This window comes from Castor canadensis, chromosome 17 (assembly GCF_047511655.1).
Source record: "Castor canadensis chromosome 17, mCasCan1.hap1v2, whole genome shotgun sequence".
Lineage (NCBI taxonomy): Eukaryota > Metazoa > Chordata > Mammalia > Rodentia > Castoridae > Castor > Castor canadensis.
The window spans coordinates 61749106-61766264 of NC_133402.1; the positions used below are offsets into that span (position 1 = coordinate 61749106).

The window sequence follows — 17159 nt, forward strand, 5'->3', positions numbered from 1 at the left end:
TCACTGTTCCAACTGTCTGCAGGAAAAAAAACCTCCAAACCCTATCTGAAAAACAACTGAAGCAAAAAGAAGGACTGGAGGTATGGCTTAAATGGTAGAGTGCCTGCCTAGCAAGCTCCAGACCCTGAGTTCAAACCCCAGTAGCACAAAAATATCATGTTATCACACATGTGGTTTTGTGCAGCCACCTCTGCAGTGAAGGCATAGAGCTGTTCTGACCATGATGCCCACATTCATGCCGCCCTGTACAGCCACTCTCCACCCCCATCCCCAGGCCTGACAACCTCCCCTCCATCTCCATGGCTATAATCTTGTCATTTCAAAAAAGTTAGCAGGGCTGGGAGTGTAGCTCAGTGGTGAGTGCTTGCTTCCATGCTTTTAATCCTCAGCACTACACACACACACACACACACACACACACACACACACACAAGTTAAGATATGTAAATGGAATGTTATAGTATGTGACCTTTTGATACTGGCTTTTTTCCCACTCAAATGTAATTTCTTATAGACAGATTATAGTTGAATCACTTTTAAAACTCATTTTTGTCAATCCAGCTTACATTTAGTGATTTTACCTTTTGCTTTTTTTGTTTATTTTATTTTGTTTTTTGGGAACAGGTTCCCTGTGTAGCCCAAGCTGACCTCAAACTTGATACGTAACCCAGACTGGCCTCGAACTCATGATCCTTCTGCCTCAGCCTCCCAAGTTCTGGGATACAGGCATGTGCCCCCACTGTCAGCATCTTATGTTTTCTTTTAATATAATTATTGATTTGTTAGGTTTAAATATGTCTTGCTGTTTTTCATGTTTCTTTTTCCTGTAGGCAACTTGAACATTTTTCAGAATTCCATTTTGAATTATTTGTAGTGTTTTTATGTCTATATTGTATCTCTATAGATTCTTTTTAAGTGGTTACTTTAGGTATCACATTATAAATGCTTATCTTACTATAACCTACTGTAACAACATTTTACTAAAGTGTAGAAACCTGACCTTTCAAATCCCTTTACCCTCCCTCATTTGTAATATAGTTAACATTTTTCCTCTGCACCCATTGAGAACCTTAACAATAGTCATCTAACTTAATTTAGAAACAAGGAGAAAATGTAGATGTATTTGTCTGCATTTTTGCTTTTTTCCATGTTCTTTCTGATATTTCAACACTCCTTTTATTATTATCTTTATGTTTATAGAATTTCCACCCTTTTCTAGGTCTACTTGTGACATCCTCCTACTTCTCCTTTACCTCATAATGTCTGATTGTATTTCCAGAAGGTACTTACCCTGAATGTAATATTCTATGTTGACATTACTTTTCTTTCTGTATTTTAAAAATATACTTCTCTTTGGAATCCATGGTTTCTGATGAGAAGTTTACTGTCATTCAAATTGTTTTTCTTTTACAGGTAATGTACCATTTCTCTCTGGCTTCTCTAAATAAGATTTTTTTCTTTGCCTTTAGTTTTCTGTGTGATTTAGTTTTAACTATGATGTATCTGGGAATAAATTTCTTTGGGCTTTTTCTTTTTGGAAAAAAAAGCAGCTTCTTGCATTTGTACATGTATGCCTTTTGCCAAATTTGGGGGATTTTCAGCCATTGTTTTCTTCTAAATCTTTGTCACCTTCACGGTCTCCTCTCCTTTTGGAACTCCAGTGGCACAGATGTTAGCTCTTTGGTTATAGTCCCATAGGTCCCCGAGGCTCTGTTCTTTGTAATGCTCACCCTGAGTATTTCCCCTCTGCTGTTTGTATTGGGTAATTTCTATTGTTCTGTCTTAAAGTTCACTTCTTTCTCTGTCCTCTTCATTTTTCTGATGAGCCCACCTAGTGAGTTTTTTGTTTTAGTTGATATGGTTTGAAGTTCTCACGTTCACATTTGATTTCCCTGCAGTTTGAACTCAGGGCCATGTGCTTGGGAGAAAGGCACTCCAACCCTGAGCCACACCCCCAGCCCTTGATTCATCGTGATAGTTTTTATTTTTTTGTTGAGACTTTGTGTTATTTGATGAAACTTTGCTTTTTTTTTTTATGTTTCAAGCATATTCATAATTGTCCATTAAATCTTTTTAGGATGTGCACTTTTAAATTCTTGTCAGGTAATTCCAACATCTGTGTCATCTCCAGGGCCAAGAATATAGTCAGTGGTGGAATACTTGGCTAGCATTCATGTCATCCTGTTAGCATCATTGATTGCCTTTTTTTGTTTAGATTGAGATTTTTCTGGTACTTGGTATGATGAATATTTCTTCAGCTGATAATGATCCCCAACTTACCACAGTTTGATGTACAATTTTTTGGCTACATAGTGGTACTGAAGTGATACGCATTCAGTAAAAACTGTACTTCAAAGTTTGAATTTTGATCTTTCATGATGACAGCCACACAATCACAAGGGTAAACAACTGATGCAGTGGAATGTACTGTGTTGCCTAGCTATGCTGTTCAGTATCAAATACATTTTCAACTTGTACTGGGTTTATTGGGCTGTAACCCCACTGTAAGTTGAGGAGCATCTGTTTATCCCAGACATTTGAATATTATAAGTGTGTATCTTACTTACATCTTCTCTTTTTACCAGCTTCTTTTATCCTATGATATTAGCAGGGAGGAGTGCCTGCTCACTTATTGTCAGTAGAGGTAGAAGTCCATGTTCCTTACTCAACCTACATTGAAGGGTGAGAAGGGCTCATTATTGGTGAAGAAAGGTCAGGCTAGTCTTCTCTTGAGACCACACTGGCTAGGATACAGAGTGGTTCCTCACTACTACTTCCATGTCATCTTCACTGACACCACATTGGTAGGGGTTGGTTACCCCTGTCAGGTGGTAAAGTCCTGCTTTCCCACTCAGGCTTCTTTGACACCATCTTGACACTAAGGGGGAGGTATGCCTTACTGTTTCTGGGTGGCTGGAAATTCTGGCTCCCCAGATGGTGTCTACTGAGCCATGGGAGACCAGGAGCTCATTCACTTGTTACTGCCCCAGCTAAGTGAAACTCTAGATCCACTCTCCTGGCCCCAAAACTTTGGTCTTTGTTGGTGATGGTGGGGGTAGAGCCACAGTATTGTTCATGGTTTTTTTCAGAAGCAAGTAGATTGGCTTTGAAAGATTCTGTCTTGTCAGGCTACCCATTTCCTGATTATTTAGCTAAAGACAACTAGATGAAGTGCTTTCTTTCGGACATTTAGACAATCTATACCCACTGTTTGTAGCTTTCTGGCTTTTCTTGCTCCCAGGCTGGAAGGCATAAAGTAAAAAAATCCAGGCAATGGATTGCCATATTTTTCTTTGAATCCCAAGGTCTGTAATGAGTTCACTTTCTCTTTACCTTTCAGAATTTTCTTACATTTATTTTACATACAGTGTTCAGGGCTTTTAACTATACTTAGTGAAGGAAATAAGAATGTGCTTCTAGCTTGTCCCAAAAATTGAAAACCAACATGTTTTTATTCCATTACATAGAACCGGTTCATACGTTCACCAGGTGGCAGATACTTGAATTATTCCTATTTGGGAGCTCTTATAAAGGGAACCACTATAAATGCTCATCAATGGATCTTTACATGGATACGTGCTGGCCTATATTCTTTCCTTCTTTTAGAATGTCTTAAGGCCTGCACTGTCTGCATTCTTCTGACTTGTAGCAACAAAGCTCTAGTGGTAGCTGTGTGGAATTTATTCTCAACTTTACAGATATTTTGAGGTTTGTAGATATTCTTTGTTCTTTGGTAATGTTGAAATATGTTGTAGGCATGGTTTCATGTGTGGTTTTCATTGTACTTCTTGCTGAACTTTTGGTTTGGGGAAGTAATGTGTGGAAAGATTTATTCTAGTAGTGGTTTTTATTCCCCAGACCTGCAGAGTCCCTGCTGTGACATTTTCTAACTTTAGTAAAACCCCCCTTCACTGATCATCATGTTCTCACCTACTCACTCTCCTCTGCATCTTTTTCCATGATCTATCACTGTGATCATTTTCTTCCAGGTTCCCTAACCTCTCCTTTTAATCACTCTTTTCCTCATCCCTCGTATTTATCTGGAAGAATCTTTATGTGAATGTATTTGCCTTATACTTGGACATTGCTGAGAAAAGTCACACACTGATTTCATTTTAGATTTAGCATCGCATGGACGCTTCCCTGATATGTCTATAAGATTGTCTGTCAGCACAGACTTGAAGTTTGTTTCACTTTTCCTGAACCTAAATATGCAAATCTATGTTTGCATCCAGCTTTCTGACCTTATGTTAAGGAATATGAGTTGCCCCCTCTCAATTTGAGAGTGAATATTTGCTTCTTCAGCTATGCCTTTTTTCTCCTACTTTGTTATTAGTTTTACCCTCTCCCCTGTGTGCTTCTCACCAATGTATATCTCCCATCCTCAAAGACATACATCTCCCAAGACCTCATCTCTACTCACCCACACCCACCCTCCATTCCTCTGCTCTCCTTTGAAGGCACAGTTCTCAAAGAAAGATTGTCTAAAGATATGTGTGTGCACATGAGTGAGTGAGAGAGAGAGAGTGTATGTGTGTGTGTGAGAGAGAGAGAGAGAGTAGAGAAACACTAGTTGTTTTCACTGAGAAGGCCTAGAGGCAGTGTCATTCCATTAGTAATGGCCATATGTAGCACCTATGTTTGGTTTCTGAATACCATTCTCCAGTCAGCACTGACCAGTAGAACTTTGTATGATGACAGAAGTATTTCACGTTATGTTTTCACTCTCCAACATAATAGCCATCAGCTTGAAATATGACTAGTGAGACTGAAGAACGAAGTTATTTAAACTTAAATAGCCATATGTGGCTCATGGCTGCAGTTTTAGACAGTACAGCTCCCATAAAAAGAACCTGACCTCCTTTTTGTTAGTGGCTGGACCTGAAAAAATACAGAGCTAGAATATTTTGTGGAGTCAGAAGATAAAGAAGTAATAAAAAATATAACAGGTAAATAGAAAGGAATTGAAAACAACGTGAAAAAAAACCCCAAATGACCAAATTTGGGACAATTTGGGGCTCACAATAAATAAACAATAATAATGGGTTAAAATCAATTCTGATGTAAATACACGTGTAGAGGAGAAATGGCTGCTTTTCCATATAGCAGAAGTCTCAATAATTGTAGGAGGAATAATGGAAATTGAAAATCAGCATTGACAACACCACAATAATGATTTGGTGCTGGCAGAAAAACAGATGCTGTGTGTTCTCAATTACAGGTGAAAACCACAAAGTTGATCTCCAGGTAAGAATAAAATAGTGGCTACTGGAGCCTGGGAATAACGTAGAGTAAAGAGCAGTGGGAAGAGTATGCTTAGTGAGTACAGGTGCACTTGTCTGTGAGGAGTGTTACGCTCTACAGAACAGTAGGATAATATGTAGCTGACAATTCATTGAATATTTCAGCATAGCTAGTAGAGAAGATTTTGAACATTCCCAACTCAAAGAAATATCTGAGGTGCTGAATATGCCAATTTCCCTCATTTAATCATTGCACATTGTATACATGTATTGAAATCTCACACTGTACCCCTAAATATGTACAATTATTATGTGTGGATTAAAAATACATGGAAAAGTGATTGGGTGCAGGGACAAATCATCTATGGATACGCAATACATCAGCATGAGTATACTTGCATACTCTCAAAGATCTCCCTGTAAGATTATTGAATAGATACCACCTTAACCAAGTGTTAATATCACCAATAATGAGAAATCTAGTACCTCCTGGTAGGGTGTATTGAGGACACCAGGATGTGTAATCCCAATGTCAGACAAACTCACATTAAGGAATATGCTATAAAATAACTGACCAATACTGACAAAATCATGGGACAAAAAGAAAAACCAAAGGATTGTCTTGGGATGGAGGAAGGTAAGAAGACTTGGCAACTAGATGCAATGTGGGATCCCATGCTGCATCCTGAACAAGAAAAAGACTGAGGAAATTTGAGTAAAGTCTTCAGTTAGAAGGATGATTACAACAATGTTAGTTTTTCAGTTTCAGTGAGCTCCACTGTGCTTACACATGATGTTAACATTGCATGGTGGGTACACAGAAACCATTCTTTTTACAACCTTTCTGGAAGTCTGAAAATTGTTTCAAAACAAAAAGGTCTTTTAAAATTGTGTGTGCCTTGTGCATTCAGCCAAAGTTTGTCTTCTGGGTTCTAGTCTCATATGTCCTCTTTGAAATCTAGCATTTTGAAATTTACACATCTAAAACTGAATGTTTTGAGCCTCATGTCTGTTCACCTCCTTCCCAGTCTTAGCAAACATTGGACTTCCACTCAATGTGTTTTTCATGTCAGATCTTACATTTTCTTTTGTTTGTTTTTTTCCCCACCAGCGTATTATTGTTGTATAGGGGATACATTGTGACATTTACATTAGTGCTTACGATATATCTTAATTAGATTCTCCCTACCCTCTTCTTAGAACAGTCTCAATAGTTCTTATTGTTCCATTTTCATACATGAATACAAGATACTTCCACCATATTCACCCTCTTTCACCCTTTCCTTATTTCCTCCCCTCCACTGGTACCCACCCCCAGAAAGGACCTGTTTTACCTTCCTGTCCTGCATTTTAAAAAAAGGCATTTGTTAGTTAATGACAGATATACAAGGAATTTCATTGTGACATTTCCATATGTATATTTATTATACCCTGAACTGGTTCATCCCCTCCATTATTCTCTTACCCCAGACCCTTCTCATGGTGGCTTCAGCAGGTTTCAGGGTCCATGTTCGTACCTGTGTACAAACGGTCTTGTGCTTTTCATCTTTCATAGGTCTCACTTCTTAAATGACCTTTCTACCAATTCTGTGAGCTTTTCGTTGTCGTCATTTCTGCTTCTGTTTTGATTGGTTTTTCTTTTCATTGTGAATATTTTCTTGTTCTTTGAATTCCTGGTTATTTTCTCTTGGATGCCAAATTTGAGTTTACTGGATATTTTGTATTCCTCTGAACATATGTGAATTTTATTTAGGTCTCATTTAAGTTACTTGGAAACAGTTTGATCCTTTTATGATTTGCTTTTAAGCTTTGTTAAAGAGATGAGAACATCCTATATCCTAGGACCTAGCAAGAGGTCCCACCACCAGCCACAGTAAAAAGCTGGTAATTCATGGGTGCTGCCTCAGTGGTGAAAAAAATATAAGCCCTAGAGTATTATGTTGGCCCATGCTTTCTTTGATTAGTTTCAGATAATTTTGAATTTTATTTTTGGTGCCAAGAAAAATGAGTCATATATCATTTCTCTCTTTACTTGGCAGTATTACATTTTCCCCTCCTACATGATCTGTGAATATGGAAAGAAATACTGGATGCTCAGTGCCCTTCATCTTGAGATTCTCTTAGGCATTAATAAATGAAGCTCCTTAGACATTAAATTAATTCAGTAACACTTAGGAAATTTGGTCAACTCATTATTAAAGTCACATTCTTTGTTCTCTATAAATATCAGTGACTATCATGCATAGAGTAGATTAGATGACCTGGTTTTTATTTTCTAAAACATTTGCTACAGAATGATGCAGGAGCGTTTACTGAGAATCAGGATAAAAGGCTACAAAGTTATGTGAGACTTGCCCTATATTTATGAATTAGCCTTTACATGGAAACCACAGTTATTTCCTGGCATGTCATTCATGCTTTAGCAAAGGATATGATGCTGTAAAGCTGACTTGGTTTGTAGTTTCTCATTTTAGGTTGTACTGCTTTTTCTTTTCAGAAGCCACAGCAGTTTGATGTATTATCAAACCACAAAATGTACCTTCTTGGGTATTTAGCAGGAGGAAATGTATTAATATCATTTGGTACTTTCAGTACTGATTGTGACATTCTTGTTTAGTCCTGTTTTGAAAGCATAATGTAATAGGCAGATGCATGCATACATACATATGTTTGGGGTAGCTGGTGTATAGGCATACAACTAAACCATGGAATTTGGAGCCCTTTGCATATATTAATTTGTATTTAAACATAATGTTCCAGGGCTGGGAATAAGGTCATTGTTCGAACACTTGCCTGGGTCCAGTGTCCAGCTCTACAATAAAACAATCAAAAAGTAATGTTTTATCTTGTGTAACGTGCTTCTGATATGTTGAATCTCTTTCTTCTGCCTTAGCATCAAGGCATGCCATGGGTTGCCTCTCATCAATGGACAAAGCTGTGATCCTTATGCAACAGTTTCTCTAGTGGGTCCTTCTAGGTAATGTTTATTGAATTGTTACTGGATTTTTAAGTTTAAAGTTGAATTTAAGAATTGAAAATTTAGGATTCTTAGAGCAAGTGCTATGTAACTATTTATGACACATGGGCATGAAAACTTTGAAAGAAGAATCTTTAGGAAATTTCATTATACATTTACAAACAACCAAGTCCTTTTATTTATTTATTTTTTTAACAGAAAACTGGTTGTCATTTTAAATCTGCCATATGCTTAGGCTGTGGGAAAACCCTGAGTTTCATACTAATAAAATTTATTTTTTAAACATGAAAATCCTTTGCTCTTTAGCATCCCTACTTTCAAGTGTTCTTAATTTTGTGCAGGTAAAAATCCTGTTTCAATAAATGCCAACTCGTAATAACAAGGCAGTTTCCGTGTGTTATCTGGAAAGCAGCTGAGAACTAAAAGTTGCCTTTTCTACTCATGAGCTCTGTGCTCTGCAGAGAGAATTCTAAGCTGAAGATGTACTGCTGAAGTACCAGAGCACGGTGCAGAGTGCCATTGTGTTAACTTGGGTAATTTATAAAGAAACCCAGCACTTTGTAGTATTTTGTGTTATATAACTTTGTAGTCTTAAAGTTTGTCTGTAAGCTGAAGGCTTAAAATCAGGAAACAAAAAGCAGTATATTTTCTGTGTGCACACACACAGACACATACCATTTCTCCCCGTCCCCAAGAACCCTAGGTATTCTTGTTCTTTTTAAATCACTAAGTTACCTTGAAAAATGTATTTAGCCAAGTGCTAGTGGGTCACACCTATGATCCTAGCTACTCAGTTCGAAGCCAGCCCAGGCAAAATAGTTTCCAAGACCCTATCTCGAAAATACCCAGCACAAAAAAAGGGCTGGTGGAGTAGCTCAAGTGTTAGAGCACCTGCCTAGCAAGCATGAAGCCTTGAGTTTAAACCCCAGTACCACCAAAAGACAAAGAAGTATTTTATGTATATATAAAGTTCTCTGTTAGCATATTATTCCTAATACCATGGTTGCTCAACTAATGGCGTGCTAACGTTATTACAGGGGCTTTCAGTTTAAAAGCAGATGATCGTAACATTAAATGTTATCAGAGGGACTTATTTTTACTTGTTAAAAATGGTACATGCTTGTAATCACTTGGGAGGTAAAGACAGGAGAATGAAGGAGTTCCCAGCCATCCTGGGTTATATGAGTTCCAGAGCCTCCTAAGCTACATAGTGAGACCCTGTCTCCAAAAAAAAAAATAAAATTCATCTTAGGGGAGGTTTTTTTTTGGGAATACAGTTTTTTTGTTTGTTTGTTTGGTGGTACTAGGAGTGGAATCCAGCAGGGCCTTACACATGCTAGGCAAGTGCTATACCAGTGAGCTATATCCCCAGCCAGGGAAGCTATTTTTGTTTTCTGTTTAATGATGTATGCCTGACAAGTTCTTTAATGTAATTGTTTAGTAACACAGTTTATGAATATAAATTTGTTTTACAAAGTTACTGTTGATTTTGCTGTTGTGCTACAGTTGTGTAAGAGGTTCACATGAGAGACTGGGTAAAGGTGCAGGACTTCATGTACATTTCCTTGTAACCACCTCCTCTTAATCTGTAATTACTTCAAAGTTTAAAAAAAAATCAGTCATTATTGTAGCTGAAGCCTAAGAAGTTAGTTAAGAATGCTTTTCATATTTCTCGGGTGTTTTCAACATAGGTAAAGGCACTATATCTTAATGCTTTCCTTATCACCATTTCTTCTGCGTTTCTTCTGTGATAGAATGTGTTTTAAAACCCCAAAGAGCTTGCTAGTCAGTTTTGTATTACCGTAGAGAGAATAAAGTGATCTTAACCTATTCAGATATATAAACTTGCATATATAGGATATTCTTTGATGTGAATTTGTGGGGACACCTTTGTCCCCCCCCCCCCGTAATATTTAAAGCTAGTCTCCTCTCGATCATCTTAGCATTTGACAGAGGTGAGGCACCCTGGTTTGGAAATGGCATGTTTTATAACTGTGTACTGTTAAGTTCTACAAGGTAAAAACTCTACCACATTGGAACAGGAATGACCAGAAGAAGACAAAAGTAAAGAAGAAAACAAGCAACCCACAGTTTAATGAAATCTTTTATTTTGAGGTAATTTCTTGTTTTATGTTAGTGTTAACATTGAATATTTAATACTGAATTTTAATTGATTTCTTTTTCCAAGCCACAGTCATAATATTTTATCAGCTAATGCAGCTTAATATTTCTTTCCAGAAAGCAATAGAACTATGATACAATGCACATAATACATAAAAACAGAGTCTGATTGGCCTGGAAGTAGGGAAGGAGTCTTCTGCAGGGTACTGTTTGAAAACCACTAATGAAGCAAGTGTTATCATTTGGCAGACCCGAGATCCAGTCCAGATGACTGAGTCAGCAAACGTGAGGCTCAAGTTTCTTACCTTGTGAAAGGGTAAAACAGTAGCAACCCTACCCAACACAAAATTTTTATCATGCCTAAAACATGTGAGAACCCTTTCAGCGTATAAGTACCATGTGATTAGAGCCTTACTACTAAGCTCTTTTTAGTCCAGTTCACTCTGCAAACACATGCTTACTTCTCTTCGTGGAGTTCTTCAGCTCCTTGAAATTGTCCCCAAAACAATGCTTTGCAGTCCTTTACTTTACAGCAGTTCCTAAATACTTTTTTGTATTATTTGAAGACTACAGAAAACAATCACAAATCAAATTGTCTAAGAGACCGTGCAGTAGTGGAACTTGTCGCAGTTGATATTAACATATGAGAAAGGTTTGAAAAGAGGCGTTCAGTTTTGTGTGATTTTTTTTTCCTTTTATGCGTTTTTCTCGTATTTGAAAGTAGAATACTAGGGTTCCTCCAGTTATACACAACTACCATACTTTAATAAAGGAGCACAGGCTGAAGAAAGTGCCAGAAGTGAAATAGGAAACGGGGGTGGAAGCAAAGGAGAAAGAAAACAAGATAGTTACCAACGTGAGACTTTTCCATTTCCTGGCTAGGACTCAGTACTGTTGTTCTACATTTGTTATTAATGACTGTTACATCTAACCTGGAGAAAACAAAGAAGGTGGCAACTTAAAGGGCTACTGACCAAAAGCACTGGCACTCCACATTAGTCCACATGGCTAACGTCAGATGGGGTGGACTCTCCTTGCTGCACCACAGCACCTGGCAAGCCCTGAGCCAGTGAGTCAGCAGGCCCTCTGTCAGGCTCACTGTGAAGATAGATTCGGATCAGCCTAGCCAGAGCAGGAGGTAGAAAGCACATGGCCTGCGTATATGCACAGCAGTGAACTACACAGATACTTCTCTAGTTGAGATGGTCAAGAAAGGCTTGAAGAAAGCCTAGGCTTTCTTAAGAGGAAAGATTCAGAATATTACAGAGAAGGAGTATTTTAGGCCTAGAGACAAAAGCAAACAACAGCAAGTAGATTTTACTGGGTTTGTTTAAGAAACTAAAAGGAACTAAGATAAGAAAAGTGGAATAAGACCAGCTAATAAAACCTTCTAGTGCCTGGCCTGGGGTACGTTAATTTTAGCCATGGATGTTTTTGAATCTGGATGTAATAAGAGTAAAGCAGTGTTGTGGAAAGAATTAACCATGAGCTGTGGGCTAGGTATCTTAGGGAAAGACACAGAGATCAAATGACTATTGCGGTTTAGCTATTCAACAAAAAAAAAAAAAAAAAAAAAAAGTTGAAGGAGTCTGCTTGAAGAGAGTTATATGAAAATAGAGAGGAAGGGGCAGGTAAGAAAGATACTACCAAGGGCAAGATAATAAGTTGGAGTGTAGAGGACAAAGAAAGAAGTTACATGTGGTCCCCATGGTTTCAAACCTGGAAAAACAGAATTAGGAGGAAGAGCAAAAGTGGTTTAGTTTGGGACATAGCAAGCTTAAGATCTGATAGGTAAAAACCCTTCTTACAGACAAAATGTAAGCTGGGTGGTGGTTGTTCATCAAGATACAAGCTTTGTTTACAAAGAGTCAAGAAAGCCAAAGGAGTAATGGGATACAATAAAAGAGAAAGTGAAGACGCTCAGCTCAGCCACTTATTAACTGTCCAGCTTTGAGTATGTCACTTAATTTCTGTATTTTATAAGATGTGGGTAATAAATCTAGCCAGGCCTGCCTCAGACCAATGTTTGATGAACAGAGAAGATAACGGGTGTGTGAAAGAAAGCACTTTGTAAACGGCAGCACTGAAAGATAACCCATATTTATACATTCTGAGGAAGAAAGAAAACAACAGAAGGTTGTCAGAATAATCCTCAGGTAAACTCAGAGCAAGGAGTGTGATCACTGGATCAGTGAAAGAGGTCAAGGATGGCAAGAAGAGTTGACCATCAGATTGGTGGTGAGATTTTAGGAGGGTGATCTGTGAGGAAGCAAGATATAAAGAGTTACTGTGAGTGGGTGGTAAGGAAGTACAGGAGGAATTGTAGTTTTAAGATATTTGTCTGAGAAAAGAAATAGGACCATAATTTAAGGGAAGAGTTTTTCTTAGGTTTGAGTAAGGTGAACAAACTAGTAAAGAAAGCTGTAATTAAAATAGATTGAATGCTTATAGCATGCTTATTACATTCTATCTGTGGGAGGGTAGTCTTAGAAGAGAGGAGAATCATTTTACCCTCCTATTAAGAAGAGGATGAGAAGCCAGGTGCTAGTAGCTCATGCCTGTAATCCTAGTTACTTGAGAGACTGCGATCAGGATTGTGATTCAAGACCAGCCCAGGCAAAACATTCATGAGACCCCATCTCAACCAGTATCTGGGTATATTGGCACATGTCTGTCATCCAAAGCAATGTGGGAAGCTGAGATTACCTCCCAAACTCAGGCAAAAAAAATTGTGAGACCCCATCTTAGTAGAAAAAAGCTGGGCATGGTAGAGTGCACCTGTCATCCCACCTGTAGCAGGAAGCTTAAAATAGAAGGATCTTAGTCCAGCATGGTGTGGGCAAAAAGTGCTAGAGGTATGGCTTGAGTGGTACAGTGTCTGCATACCAAGCACAAAGCACTGAGTTCAAATCCCAGTGCTGCAAAAAAAAAAAAAAGATGAGAAAACTCATCAAATAAAAAGGGCTGTGTGGGAGTGGACACATTCCAGCAGATGGTAGTTGAAGTTCCTTTCAGTGGCCTTGATGTTGTCAGCAAAAGTGTAAGACGGAAACATGAGTAGTGTCATTATCTTGAGAAATGTGGGAAAGTCTTTAAGCGGTTTTTAGCAAATGCGGCTCCATTAAAGTGTGTCATTTTACTGAGTTGCCAGCAGACATCCTGTGAGCCAGAGAGCCTAATGTTGTCCCATACTGAATTGGTAGGAATGCAGGAGGCAAGGATACTTTGCATTTGTCTCCTTCCTGCCACTGCATACTTTAGGGTAAAATACTAGTTCAGCATTTTTCTCTATTTATATTTGTGATTGAATAGTGTGGGAATTCTTGTTTTTAAACTCAAGGAGGGAAAAGATAATTTAAATTTTTTTTACTGAAGTATTTTTGTTTATAGGTAACCAGGTCCAGTAGTTACACCAGAAAGTCCCAGTTCCAGGTGGAAGAGGAGGACATTGAAAAGCTAGAAATTAGGTATGTGCCTTAGGGGTTTTCTAGAATTGCTTTTTTGTGTGCCAAAAAGAAATCCTAAATTTAACTAAAAAATGTGAACCAACCTTAATAGAATTTTCTGGAACAAGCTGACTGATAAGACAGAGGAACATGCATCTAATTTCATATCTAAATTATTTTTTCAAAATCTAATTTCTTTACAGAAATAGTCAAAATATACTTATTTTATAAACAAAGACAACCAAGTCTTCACCTATTACATTTTTAATTTTTCACAAATTACACCTTAAATACCTGGATAATAGCATAATGGATGAAAAAGCATTACATCTAAACCAATTTAGAAATAATTTTTTTATTCTTCTTAACATATCTGCTGACTATCAGAAATTTCAGTGAGGTAAGAAAATAACTCAGTAGGTGCATGTGTTTGAAGTTTGTGGTATTTCCTAGGTCTAAAATATCTATGTAGTTTTGAAAAGGAAAGTTGTGCAAATGCATGTGTAGGTGTGGTGTTAACAGTGTGTCCATCTAAAGGGTGTTCTAATCGTGTGTTTGGAGTGGTCAGGTAATACGCTTCTGTAAATCATCTGTCTTTACATATTCATTGGTTATAATCAAAAGAGAAACTCCAGTCTTGTGTTTGTTTCTTTTCTCAAATTCAACAAAGTAACTCTATTATTATTGCTACAGGTTAAAATAAAGCCTAAACTTTGAAACTAAGAAACTTAAGTGCCACCTTCTAGGCTATTTAGAATTGATACTTTTTGAATGAAAGCTACTTAATATTTTGCTTTCCTAGTCTAGATGGTGAGGTCTATGGCAATGCTAACATCTCTTACTTTTAAGCATGTAAAATTAATGCTGTAATACAAATCACAGTAATTCAAAGCTACTTGGTGGTGTGCTTTCTCTTAAACGCCGTTTGCAAAAAAATAAGGCCAGTTTTCAATTTTCAGGATTGACTTGTGGAATAATGGAAATCTTGTCCAAGATGTTTTCCTGGGTGAGATTAAGGTTCCTGTGAATGTGTTAAGAAATGATTCGTCTCATCAAGCCTGGTAAGAAGAAAAACTTTAATACAGTGTATATGAAAATAAATGCTTACTATGAGCTGGTTTTAAATTTGCTATGGAATAAGTAAAAAATCACTGAAATTAATGAGTTTGGTTATGAATTCATTATCGCAGAAATATAAGTATTTTGATAGTTTTATAACTTGACCTGTGCTACTGAGATAAAAGAACTGAATTGTCTAAGAATATTTTTCTGTTTCAAAATGAAATCTTGTCAGGCGCCGGTGCCTCATACCTGTAATCCTAGCTACTGGGGAGGCAGAGATCAGAAGGATCTTAGTTCAAGACAAGCCCAGGCAAATAGTTCACAAAACCCTACCTCGAAAATACCCAACAAAAAAGGGCTGGTGGAGTGACTCAAGTGGTAGAGTACTCGCCTAGCAAGTGTGAGTCTCTGAGTTCAAGGCCCAGTCCCACCAATATTAAAAAATTTAAATCTTGAAGCCAGGCACTGGTGGCTCACACCTGTAATCCTAGCTACTTGGGATACTGAAATCAGGAGGGTCATAGTTCAAGGCCATCCCAGGCAAATAGTTTGAGACATCCCATCTCCAGAATAACCAGAGCAAAATGGACTGCTGATGTGGCTCAAGTGGTAGAGTACCTGCTTTGCACGTTTGCGGCCCCGAGTCCAAACTTCAGTACCACCAAAAAATAAAAATAAATAAATCTTGACTCTAAGAAATGGAAAACATTTTAAAACATGACGTGAGTCCCCCATGTAGATGCTTAGTCACAAATTAACACCTGCAGTTCAGAAGCTTTATTGTTGGTCATAGGAACTATGGATGTTTGAAAGCAAAGGTTTATTGGGGCTTCATTGTTAATGGGAACTGATTTTCCCTCACCAGTCTCCATTGAAAATGGGGCCTCGGTGTATTTTCTGAGTATCTCAGATCTTGTTAAGCTGCTTCACTTTTCAGGAACACTGGGGGCTCTATAACGGCTACTTTACCTCTTCATGACTAATAGTGACATTGAATTGATGCTAATTTCCTCAGCAGAACTGATATGAAAGTTGTTTTAGTTGCATGTCACACTTAAAATCGTGTATCCTGTCTTTTCTAGAGGGATGCATGGCATTGCTCTTGCTAGACTTGGATTTAAATGAGTATAAATGCAAGTGCCTTTCTGATTTGCCTTTTAAAGACCACTTTTTTTAACTGACATATTTATACTTATTTTTTGGGGTGGGGGTACTGTATTAGAATTCAAAACTTGTATGCAATGTGTAGTGACCAAATCAGGATAGTCAGCATTTCCATCTTCTCAAACATTTCTAAGTGTTGGGAACCTTCAAACTCTTCTCTAATTGGGTGAAATGTATAATCGTTGTATACTGTAGTTACACCACTGTGCTATATAACATTACAGCTACTCCACCTCCAAGTGCACTTTGGTACCCATCATCTAGATATCTTCTCTCTGTTCTCCCTTCTCCTTTTCCTTGCCTCTAGTGACCTGTATTCACTGGCTACTTCTCACGTGAGTGAGAACGTGTGCTGTTTGTCTTTCTGGGCCGTATTCCACTTAACATAGCATCCTCTAGTTTCATCCATGTTGCCACAGATAAGATCTCTCCTTTTTATGGTGGAATGTCCATCAGTGATGAATGGATTAAAAATGTGGTAAATATACACCATGGAACATTATTTAGCTTTATAAGGACCACTTTTTAGACTTACTTTCTGCTGCCTAGAAGAGTAGTTGACACCAAGTATTTGATATTTCTTTGAGGCATCAGTCTTAGTTTTCCTTAAGAGATCACTCCTCCCTGACTGTCACCACTTCATATTACCTGTGCTGTCCCCTCCTAGTTACCTTTCAAGACTGACTTTTACACTCACATTTTTTGTTTTATTTTTCCCTTTCCCTAATGTAGATCTAATATGTATTGATGTTTATGGTAGAATTTTGTATATCATAATTCCTAAAATGCATCCACAGAGGGGAAAAAAATCGGTGAACATGTGGGGTCCGTCACCCTCCACCACATCTTTTTCCACCCTCCATAAATTAGTGTATATTTCCGAACTTGATTTGTGAGTCTTTAAAATTATATGCCATACCACTCAGTACAGAGAAGAAGAGAGTTTTTGTGCCTCTCAGGTCTCTCAGAATAACCCTGAAAGTCCCACAAAGTCCCATGTATTTGGCAAAACTTTGTCCCCCTGCTTTGGCAGAATAGTAGAATATTCACAAACAAATCAGTTTCACTCCCTAGACTTTTTGTCAGTAGTATGAATCTTTTCAAGTAACCTGATAAAGTGCTAAAATTCACACAGCATAAAATAGG

At 37.8% G+C, this 17159-nt stretch overlaps 1 protein-coding gene across 6 annotated transcripts in view; it reads left to right on the top strand.

Moving 5' to 3' along the window:
• Rasa2 (RAS p21 protein activator 2) overlaps positions 1-17159 on the top strand; it is a 111346-nt gene that overhangs the window by 51904 nt on the left and 42283 nt on the right. For all 6 annotated transcript variants that reach the window (XR_012443121.1, XM_020170485.2, XM_074059163.1 and 3 more), the window contains exons 6-9: positions 8137-8220; positions 10263-10335; positions 13732-13808; positions 14747-14848. Coding sequence is in view for 5 of the 6 variants with exons in the window: in XM_020170485.2 (XP_020026074.1) it covers positions 8137-8220; positions 10263-10335; positions 13732-13808; positions 14747-14848 (336 nt within the window). In the remaining variant the exon portion in view is untranslated. The remainder of the gene's footprint in view (positions 1-8136; positions 8221-10262; positions 10336-13731; positions 13809-14746; positions 14849-17159) is intronic.